General features: G+C 39.4%; 1 protein-coding gene across 2 annotated transcripts in view; it reads left to right on the plus strand.

Moving 5' to 3' along the window:
- Positions 1 to 8,514: 8,514 nt before the first annotated feature.
- The window catches only part of EGFLAM (EGF like, fibronectin type III and laminin G domains), a 99,125-nt gene continuing 95,384 nt past the window's right edge, over positions 8,515 to 12,255 (plus strand). For both annotated transcript variants that reach the window (XM_072416613.1, XM_072416614.1), the window contains exon 1: positions 8,515 to 9,092. In XM_072416613.1, the coding sequence (XP_072272714.1) occupies positions 8,990 to 9,092 (103 nt within the window). In that variant the 5' untranslated portion in view covers positions 8,515 to 8,989. The remainder of the gene's footprint in view (positions 9,093 to 12,255) is intronic.

Below are 12,255 nucleotides of genomic sequence, written 5' to 3' on the forward strand. Positions count from 1 at the left end.
TGTCCTCCCACGTATACAAGACTCAATATTAGATTGCAAAATGTTAAAGTTTGCTTCACAGAGCCATTTGTGAGTCTGATATATAGACACATGGAGATCCTACTTGCACTTGTTCAGTCATTACTGACCCCAGATCTCTTAAAGTAAATCTAAATGCAGTTGTAAAAACATTTTGAAGCTTCACCATTTAAAGCAATTTCAGAAGCAATTTTCATTTTTTTGAAATCTACAGCCTAAAACTAAAAATACCTGGTGATGCCTTGCTTAGGAGCTTATGGAGTTGTAATTGTTGCTACCCCTCTGCCACATGTGCCCTTGGTGGGGGTACACGTGGCTCTGTCATACATTGCAAAGACAAAGGTCCAAGGTTGTCAATATCAGTAAAAAACTTTAGAAATGATGTGCTGCTATGCTGGAGGGCATGCAAGTCAACGGGAAATGACTGAAGGAGCATGGACGAGATCAGCAGCACAGAAATAAAAATAGAATAAAAAAAGGTGAAAACATTATTTTATGGGAAAAACATGGCAATTCATATGGTGCTTTAGCAAACTAAATGTCACCCAGTTAGGGTTTAGATGTCCTTAAAAACCTTACACTTCTGATTCTACTTTGTAGGTACTACACAAAATGGTCCATCAAGTCTGCCCTTTCACTGGTTTTGATAACCTTTTTATCTGAATATAGGGCTATGTTTTTCTCAATAAAAATGACATTTCTCCAACTGTTGACGTACTCACTATCTTTTCTATTCCATCACTCTTTCAGTAAAAGAATATTTTATTAGGTTTTGAACATTAGTACAGCTTGTCTGAGGTCATGTCCCCATAATCTAGATATTAGCTTGATTTTACAAAAAACAGCCTTTATTCATACCCTTCAGGTATTTAAATATTCCCCTTTTCCTTTCTTACCATGAATTGACATATATTCTGTTCTGGCAATCTCTTCTGATATATTTGGCTCCCATAATTTTTGTAAGTGAGGTCTCCAGAACTGGATACTGAATTCTAAATGTGGTCTATATAGTGGTATCAGTATCTTCATACTTCTGGTGCTGACAAATTTCAGAGCACTTTACAAAGTCCATAGTCACCCCAGAATTATATCTATATAGGGGAATCAGGACCTCCTTCTTTCTGCTGTTGATTTCTTTGGTGTTACACCCTACAATTCTATGTATACCAGGAAATCAGGACCTTCCTCCTTCTGATGGTAATGTCTTTAGTTTCAGAGCCCACAATTCTACGCATATAAAAGAATCAGTAGCTCTTTTTTCTGCTGGTGTTCCACCCCACAATTCTATGTATATATGGGGATCTTCCTGCTTTTCTGGTGATCCCTCTAGAGTTACACTCCACAATTCTATGTCTATAGAGAGATCCGGACTTCAGCTCTCCTACTGGTGTTCTCTCTAGTAATACCCCCCACAATTTTATGTGTATAGGGGAATCAGGACCTCCTTCCTTCTGCTGTTGATCCCTCTAGTTTTACTCCCCAGAATTCTTTGTATATACAGGGATCAGCACGTTCTTCCTTCTGCTTATGATCCCTCCAGTGTTACACTCCACAATTCTATGTAGAGTACATAATGGTATCAGGACCTGCTTTCTTCTACTGGTGTTCCCTCTAATATTTCCCTCTCACAATTATATGTGTATAGGGGAATCAGAACCTCCATCAATCTGCTGGTGATCACGTTTGTGTTACACTCTACAATGCTATCTATAGAATGGAATCAGCACCTCCTTCCTTTGGTTAGTGATTGCTCTAGCAGTGGTTTCCAACCTTTTCAGACCACTAAATTTATCTGCTGTAAATCGTGCATGCGGGGGGAGCCGGGTGTTATTTAAAGGAGAAGAAACTTCCCCTTTAGTGACGTCACCAGAACAGGGGAGAGTGGAAAGGAAAATTTTCCTTTCCATTAGCCAATCAGAGAGCATTAGAGATTTCCAATGGGGAGACTTGTCCTCATTTAACCCTTTATAACCTCTATAAATTGGTTCCCTACTCTCTAGTGCTACACCTTACAATTCTATATTAGCAGGGAAAATAGGATTCTGTCGGTATTAAATTTATTTCTCACTGTATAATATATTCTGATCTTGTTCTGGCTGACATGAAGAATCTGATGCTTTTTATAGTTCTAGAAACATAAAACTATCTCTACACTTTTTCTGATGTTGGTCTGTAAAATGAAAAAATAGTTCTGCATACGCAGCAGACCATATGGTACCGTCAATAGTAAATTCTAATCGTAGATTTTGCAAAAAACAGATCAGATAAAAAGTGGGCAACTGGGGTCCTGGGGTAACCGTTGAACATCAATAAATGGTCCTGGTCATGTGCCAATAAGTGAAACTAAAACATTAACCTCTATCTTGTCCCTTTTTATCTGTTTAAATGAGATGCCAGTATTATATGTAACAGATTCATATTATATATTCAAATATAATATACATGTTCATCTGATTTTTTTGCAAACTGCTCCTATATATCTTCTAAAACAAAACATTTATAAATAAGGAATTATAAATCTAAAATAAAGGGAAACAAAACAACCTCTCTAAAACCCAAAATCTTCTGTCCATGATGGTGGCAAAACTACCAGGCATGAAAAAGGTTAATATCCAAACCACAGAAAATCAATCCTATCTCACATTGTTCTTACTAGGTTGTGGTATTGATCACCAAAAAAGGCAGCCACGTAAATATGTAAGAGTGACAGCTACAGCAGAGATTGAAGCCTGTACTATAGATCACATCATCCCCCGGTGGAGCAATAGAGGTTGTTATCTGATGAGGATCCCTATCTGCTCTGCCTTTCCACCCCCTTCCCAAAGGACTCATTGAATGTGCTTACCAACCATTGCTAAGCCTCATTACACCTCATTTCAATTCTATCCCAATTAAGGCCATAACAAAGCTTCCCATGTTCTTTTTCTCTGCAGTTTCTTATCAAAGACAAGTCACATCCAAGAGAAGAAGATAAATACCCTGAAGGCGAGGGGAAGTGATTCTTCTGATATGTGAACGTATTGTGTGTTTAGGAAGGCTTGCAGCAAGGCTTATCAGATCTGACATTAGATAGAAGATTAGTAAGGAAATGATTAATAACAATGTAACCAATATCTTCTTTACATTAAAGTATAATGATCGCTTGGATAAAGTTATTCGAGTAACAACTTAAGTTACATACACACTTCCAATTATTATCGTTGGAAAACGAACGACGAACGTTCATGCACGATATATACGAACGATCGTATAGCACCGACCCTGCACATAGAGTTAACGACACGATCGTTCATAGATATTGCACACAATAGATACGATCGTTTGAGCGACAGAGGAACTATGTGCACGACAGGAAAGTGAACGGACGTTCGTTCATCACGCATGCTCTGAACATGGACGATCAACGAACGACCGTACACACGAACGATGTTCAACGATTGTCGTCCAATCCGATCCGCCGGTCCGGTCGTTCGTTTCCAGCGACTTTCCTCGTTCGTCGGCGTCGTTGGTTACTTTTTTACGAACGATTTTTTGCCCAATCGATCGTTCGTCGTTCGATTGGAACGATAAAAATTGGAAGTGTGTACGCACCTTTAGAGGTGTCTGCATAGTCCTCATTTTATCAATTGATAATTTGGGGGGCTGTGCAGGAAAATAATGACTTGCTAAGTAGTTTAAGGCTGCTTTATGTACGCAGACTATTTCAATATCACCTAAAACACACGACTGTCCTGGGAGAACATCTAGCGTGTGCACAGAGATTCCCTGGTAGTGTAGCCGACTGGGGGGAAACAGCTGTCATTTGCTTTTGGGGAGGACACAGCGGGGTGCCTCATGCGTGTCCTCCCCTCTCCATAGAATGGGTCAGTGCTGTTTGCACAGCCCTCTTTAAATCTACTGTCTTTGGAAATGATCTTGAAAGATTGTTTCCAGAAATGGAAACTTAACATCTAGACAGAGCTTTAAACTATCTCCACAATGCGATATACAATGCTGGGGTAATGGAGGCAGTAGGCCAGTGCTTGACATTACTAAATTGGTATTTGCATGATAGTGTACTACCAGATTATTAGGAAGCTCGTTAGGGTGTATATAAAGTATATAAGTGTATATAAACCTAATTGTTAAAAGTTGAAGCAGAACTATAGAAAAATGGGGATCAGGCAGGTTTTTATTGCATGCCGATGCTGCAGATGTGCTGGATATCCTGGCAGCCCCAGGGGCTAATGGGACCAAATGAATGTCATACTGACCCAGCCAATCAAGATGAACTAAGATTTAACACCAGATGAAGATTGTGGTGCTCGATCAATGACAAGTGGGTGCAATCAAAATAATTGTGATCAGGCTGGTGGGGTTATTTATTTGCAGAAGGGACTTGGGACATACATGTCCCTTCTATAATAAAAGCTTTGCCTGGTTGCATTTTTTTATTTTTTAGGTATGGTTCCTCTTTAGTTAAACCTTTTTTTGCAAAATGCGTTGCCATCCTGTCTTATGGGTTTCCATTGCAGACTCATGCTTATTTCTACAAACATACCCAGGCTAAGTTCACTTTTTCACCAATATATCTTCTATAGAGATATATTCTGGGCAGCAAGGAGACATTAAATGACAGAAAAGAGGCTGCAGGAGATGAGAAAATCTTTGCGAACCTAAAAAGCTCAATGTACTGCCTGAAATGTGAGCCTTGGCCACTTTGCTACTACCAGACACATAGTCCTGAGAGAAGAACTGCAATGGTACCCAACACAGCCAGAAGGATGAGATTCATGCATGTATATAACGTTTGGCAATGGTGCCCGGAGATTTTGAAGAAAACAAAGGTTTCACTCACTTTCCATCAACTAGGGAGGTAATTGTTTCTTCTTATAAAGCGTACCTATTTTGTTGCCAATGCAACCGGGGCACTTCCAAAACAATTCAAGGGAGGCCGGCTAGCCTTACACAAAGATAAGGACACACTGTATATCTCTAAGGAAAGAATGTTTTAATATGCTTTATCCACGGGTGTTCATGTCAGATGGAAAAATGATGGATTGCTGATGGTACCATGAGAAATTCCTATGTATAATAATATTAGGAGCCCACGCACCAGCTTGAAGTTATTTTACACTGCAGGGTGTTATTGGGCTGGACAATACTTTCCAGGTATTAGATATATTGCAGGGTGCCATATAGCATTAGCCCAGTACTAATATTTGCTTTCCCTGGTTCTCTCCAATAAGAATGAGGAGTAAGGCTTGGGAGGAAGGGACAAGATCAGGGGTTTCAAACTCAAAAACACAGTGGGCCAAAATTAAAAACTTAGACAAAGTCGTGGGCCAAACTTGAAACTGAAATAGCACTGCTACTACAATTCTGCATCAATAAAAAAGTCCAACGCGGGGCCACGCAACGGAGAAAGGCCGCTGGTCTAAAGACACGAGTGATGCCACTACTACAATTCCCACCAGTATTTGCGTCTATAAAACAGTCCAAAGCGAGCCACGCATAGGCAGAGAGCCCGCTGGTCTATAGATGTGAGTAATACCTGGAATTGTAGTAGCGGCACTATTTCAATGCAGTGGCAGGCCAGCAGCAATTCATATTTAGAAATTCTTTGGGGAAAAAAGGATGTTGTGGGATGATTTGGCCCGTGGGCCAGAGTTTGACACCCCTGGACTAGATGATGCTGGATGTCCTAACTTGCTGCAGCTTCTAACATGAGAAGCTCACAGTGTGCAGTATAATCAGAATCATTATTGTAGTATATCAGAGCAGCCTTTACCATTGTCACTACTGATGGCAAGGCTGGAGTGCGGCTCTAAGCATACAAAGGGTGTATTAGAGGTGTATGCAATTTTTATACAAACACTACATAATGGAGATTTATGGTTAAACATCTATATCACCTGGGATCAAAGAAATACAGATCTGTCTGCCATTAGGAATTTGGAGTAGCTGGCAGTCATGACTATATAAGGTCAGATTTACTATAAACCAGAATATTGTTTTAAAATAGGGAGTAACAAAAAAAAAAACAAAAAAATAGTCAATTGTATACAATGTACTATTATATGTATTGTGTGCTAAAAAAAAAAACTGACAAGGGTTTGCCCATTCTACCCAATCAAAAAAAAAAAAAATCTGGGAAAGGAATATTATATAAAACAGTATTTTTCTAGTAAATATCTGTTTAAATTGAACTTGTTGGTAAATGTCAGTGTGATTGGGTGGATGCAACAGCAAAGGAAGAATCTAAAACACATGTGAACCCAGAGGCTGCCAATCCAAAAACACTCTTTCCACATCAATGTGAGTGGTTACATGACAAGCTATTTGTACTTTGGATTTTAAACATTATGGCTGGGGGGCAGAGTGCCTACTACTAATATAATAAATTATTTTTTTGAGGGGGCATGGGGTAAAAATACTTTTATATCTAGAGTGTAAGCTCTTTGGGACAGGGTCCTCTCCTCCTGTGTCACTGTCTGTATTCATCTGTTATTTGCAACCCCTATTTATTGTACAGTGCTGCGTAATATGTTGGCGATATATAAATCCTGATTATTATTATTATTAATAATAATAATAATAATAATAATAATAATAATAGGCTTTAAGGATGTATTGTCCCTCTTTGTCTATATGCATCAATATTCTCTCTCAGCTGAATGCTGTATGCATGTTTTTGGAAATCTAGTATGGGACCCTGGATTTACTACAAGGTACCCAGAGACATAAGGTGAGAAGTCCTGATTGGCTGGGTCATATTTTGTTCCCTGAACTAGATAGCCTTGAGGATGTCTTTGTTCCTCCTTCTTCTCCTCTTCTATAGGCATGAATATGCACTCTCAGCTGAATCGTGCATGCATATCAATGGAAACTTATTCTGGCAAATGGATTACACATCACCTGCAAAAGAAAGATTAACTGATCGATAAAATGGCTAAATGATATGACATTATTGAATATGTCACTAGCTAAATGATAGACAGGTTAATCATAGTTTACATATACAGAGATTAATAGAATAAAGAACAGGAAAATTGAACATATAAATAGGTATATAATAGTAAATAATAGCTAATAGAATACAATGGGTAGATACAATCAATTGATTTATACATGAGGATGCTTGCTTATGTTAGGTCAGCATTTCCCAACCAGGGATCCTCCAGAGGTTGCTTGGGGTTCCTTGAGGAATGTCAGTTTAAGTGACACCACAGCTATCTGTAAGGGTGACATCACTATAGGAAACATTTTTCCCACTGATCACCACACTAATGTACTGTGAGCTGAGTAATTATAGAAGGGGACCTGAAAGTATTATCAAGGGTCACCCCATATTCAAAAAGGTACAGAAAGGTTGTTAGATTTGTAAGACACATGCCAATACTGGCTAATGGTATACAAAAGATAAATAGATAAACAGTTGAATATTAGCCGCTCTCTTCGCTTCCCCAATGACCTACTAATGACTTCCTCACTCATATCCTCATCACACGCACAGCTCCAAGACTTTTCTAGAGCTGCCCCGACTCTCTGGAATGGTCTTCCCTGTCCTATTCGGCTTTCTCCCACTTTCTGCTCATTTACAAGAGCACTTAAAATTCATCTTTTCAAACTTGCCTACCTGTCTTCTTCTTTCTCCTAAAACCTTCACTACTTCCCACCACTACATATCTCCCCTCCTATCCTGTGATACTTCCCTAACCTCTTAGATTGTAAGCTCTTCAGGGCAGAGTCCTCTCCTCCTCCTTTGTCACTGTATCTGTCTGGTATTTGCAACCCCTATGTTATGTACAGTGCTGCATAATATGTTGGTGCTATATAAATCCTCTTTATTATTATTATTAATACATTAATCAGTTTGGGAAAAATATAGAATTATTACACCAGCTGGTTTTGGTAATATATATTACAATATATATTTTAGATAGCCAGATTGCTATCAGACTTCGTCCTATGAAAAGCTTCTTTAGTTAAGCCATGGATTGATTACACATAGCTAATTAGATGAATGTATAGACTGACTATAATAAAATAGATTCATTGACTGATTAACATTAGGAAGACAGATGGATAGCTAATGACTGATATGATACAGATAATGAATTAGAGAGATAAGTGATATATATAATAAAGAGATTACATATACACAGATACAAAACAGATATGCAGTCTTAGAACAAAGACACTGATATTAGAGTGTAAGCTCCTGTGGTCAGTTTAGAAGCAATGAGCATTCCTTGTAAGTTATAGATGTTCTATAACCATTCCTCCCCCCATACCAGCCATTGAAGTTCTATGCCCAGTGAATCAATGATTGAGCAGAGAATAAGACTGAAATCCTCATGTTGGACAGAATGCTTGGCAATGTGGACAGATCCTTCCATAGTCCTTGCTGTCATCCAGGTCAGTGTTCTCCATGGGAGAGGTGACATTCTTCTAGAGGTTCTGCTTCTTCTAAGTAGCTGCTTCTTTCGTGTCTCCTAATCTCTAAGTGTTGCTTATTAGTCTGAGTGGCTGGAGCAATCTCAGCCCTCCATCTGGAAGATTAATTGGGAGTTATCTTCTTATCCACACACAGCCAAGCCATGATTGTCCTTTCTGCTGCTGGAGCAGACCAGGGTCACCATCAGAAGTTCATGAGATGCTGAATAGTGCTGGGAGGGGGGCATCTGGCAAATTTGGAGATGTAGCCTGGAGTGGGTGGGAGGAAATGGGTGTTCTCTGAAAAAGACACACATTGTAAATTGCTTTCTTGTGCTGTTTGTAGGATGTAATCAGACTAGGAGCCCCTCCTAGACTACCTCCCCCCCTCCCACATGTTCTAAATCTACTGGGTTCCTGACCATCCTCTCCCACCACTGCTGTCTGGATCCTGTGTGCCACAGACTGGAGATCCTCAAGATTCTTTGTAGGAAAATAGATTATTTTTTTATTATTTTATTTCCCTACCCCTCCCTTTAAATCTGTTGTCCAGATGGATCTGCTAGGAAAGCCCACCTGGATGTGTTTACTGCTGCTGACTCTTTGCATTGGATTTACTTTCTGCTCCAAAAAGGCTGTTACCCCTAAGAGACAAGGTAATGATTTCTGCTACTCTGCTAGGATGATGTGAGAGCAAACTGCTCCATTAACTCCTTGCTGGACTGCTGCTGCTAAACTATTGTCATGAGTGGGAGAGAAGTTACAGGGGACTGTGTGTGGATGGGTTGTTACTCAGGGAATCTGGGCTTAATCAAGGGGCTCCTGGGCTAGCATGGAATTTTAAACAGATTGAAAGAAAACAAAGAAATATTCCTAGTGCTATTAGGGAAAGTCTTTGTCTGGATGTGTGCCCTGTTCCCATTTTTATTAGCAAGTCTCATGCAACCAAGTTTCCTGTTTGATCATGGATTGTTACTTTGTTGCATCCTGTTCTTCAAATTTCTTTTTATGATTTGTCATTATAAACTATAATCTCTTGTAGAGTGCAATGCATTATGTTGCATGTTAACATGTGCTCATTAAGCCAGCTTGTTCCAAATGAATGAGCAGCCCATGTAAGGTAACCAAAAATTCATAAAAGTTCCCCCATTTTTTTTGTGCAATGCCACAAGAATGTGTTTCCATTTTACACAAATGGCACTGCGGTGTGTGTTATACACATTCATGAGCAAACTCTTTAATATTAATAATAAACTCTAACAATGTACTAATATTTGCAACACATTGGTCTGTTAGCTATACCATTACAAGAGATATATCGGTCTAAAAAATATCCATTGATCCTGCCAGAAACCTTGTAAGCTGATAACTTCCCTGTGTGCTCTACTCTGCAAAATGTTATAAGTTAGCAGTTCTCAATATGATCTAAAGAACCCCCTCTTCCCCTTAAGCGTTGAAGAAGAGGACATAAGAAATGGCTCTTTCCTGTTCTGTTGTGACAGCATTGCTCCCCCATAGACCCCATATACACCCCAGGATAGAAACTGTTACCAGTATTATCACCAGGGGATGAATGAAAACTAATATTAAATGTTAGTTGTTGGATTTGGATACATTTTAATTAATCTATTTTTTATACATCATTCCTAAATCTGTGTTGACATAATAATGATTAATACGACTCTAAATATTGCTGAGAATTGTATATCAGTATTCTATAAATCTTTAGCATATATGACTAATGAGTAGAGATGAGATTTGAGTTTGATACACCATGGGCTTAATTTGAACATCCGTTATATGCTATTTCTGCAAACGCATGCATAATTTGGAATCATCGAGAGTTGTACGCTGTGTACCTTAGTAACAAGTTAGCAGTTAATAATTATTATTCCAACCGCAAAGTGGACAAAGACGTTTCCTCGAGGAGCTAGGGTTAGGTAAGTGTTTGCAGTCTAGGGTAACTGCACATGTATGGCTGAACAGTAATGGACGCATGTCTTCAGCGGGCACAAACATATATGGTACATAGGGGGCAGCACTCCCACTAGCTAGGGGTGTCCCGGCACCAGCCAATAGAATTGCTGTGCGGTGTGTACCTTATCAATGGGCACCTGGCCAAGGTGGGTTAAGGTTCAGCTCACACCATGTTTATCAAACCTGGGAAAATTCATCCATTACCATACTGTGGCATAGCATAACAACAGTCTTTAAAGCTACGCATGCTTGCTAGATTTTTGATGATATATTTGATGATCATTTCCAGTGACAGTGGAACAAACAAGTGCACACAGTGTTTTTCAGATCTATAGATTGGGGAGGATGAGTGGGAGGCTCCCTGCTGCATCCTTCCCCTTTGGAAATGACAGCAGTCATCCCTAGTAAGTCATCTGCCCCATCGATCACTAAAAGAGGGGACCACTCTACACACGCTAGATTTTATCCTACAATCATTATAACAATCATCTAGCGTGTGTATTCTGTATAATTATACAGAATTATTCTTAGGGCCATTTCAAACTCATAGTGAGCTGCAGCTCATATTGCAGTCAACATGCAATCTTGTTGATTCGTGTATATTCGAAGTATTAGCTTCTGCAACTGAACTTTACAAATTCAAAATCCCATTGACCTCTCATTGTGTCTAGATTCCTGTTGACAGATTGAGGTTGTGCAATTGATTCCCTCCTACTTCATGTAACCTCTACTGGAGTCACATGGTTTCTACTGTAATATGAGGATGTTGGGAAATGTAGTCTGGCTTCTGTTCTTTCTACTTTGGGTGTCACATGATCACTTCTAATTCACTCTCCCATAAGCACAATTCAGAGATAAGAGGAAATGGTTGTAATGCAGGGTGAAAGCACATGAACCAAACCTTCAGTCTACCACCATGCTTTCTTACAAATTTATTATATTTATTATTATATTTAGGCTATTCAATTGTGGCTTTAAAATCCTTTTACATGGGAGGGAGAAAATGAAATAATGAAAAGTGATCTGTCCATATACTGGAGAACATTTGGGTTTCTGAGCTATAGCAAATATGCAGATACATTTTAAAAGTAGTCTAAAAGCAAAACATTTTTAAATCATTTTTTGCTTAGAGTATAGAATGGGAAAAGTTTTCTTTTCTTTTATTTGCTATCTGTGCCCCATTGGGGAGATTTCACCTATTTTCCTGTCCCATAGACACAACAGTCTGAGAGAATCAATCACCCCAATTTTGGGATACATACCCTCATAGATACTTTGTTTTACTCTTTTCCCGTTCTGGTGAGGACATTTTCTTGAAATGGCAGCCTACGTGCTACCCTAAGTGTCCTCCATTATGCATTAGCACATTCAGAATAAAGCTGTTCTCCAGGCACCATCCTTTTAAAAGAAGTGAAATCACTGCATTCATTCATTTCCTTTGGGCCCCCAGCAGCTGTTTGCCATAATGACCAAGTACACACAGCAGTTTTGCACATTCTGGGAGAATTCTCTCCATCTTCACCCGCTTGGAGTCTTCTGCTAACTTCATGGTGTAACTGCCTGTATATGCGCTGAAGTTACTTTGCCCGGGCACAGATTGGTGCTGAGTCTGAACACTAATGGCAGCATGGTTGGATTAGGGGTTAGCACTCAGGCCTTTGCAGTGCTAGGTCCCAGGTATGACACTATCTGCATGGAGTTTGCAGGTTCTCCCCGGGCTTGTGGTACACATTGCAAAAACATGCAGTTAGGTTAATTGGCTTCCCCCAGAAAATTGACCTTAGACTGTGTTAAAGACATATGACTATAGTAGGGATATTAGATTGTGAGCCCCTTTAAGGG

Source organism: Pyxicephalus adspersus, chromosome 6 (assembly GCF_032062135.1).
Source record: "Pyxicephalus adspersus chromosome 6, UCB_Pads_2.0, whole genome shotgun sequence".
Taxonomy (NCBI): Eukaryota; Metazoa; Chordata; class Amphibia; order Anura; family Pyxicephalidae; genus Pyxicephalus; species Pyxicephalus adspersus.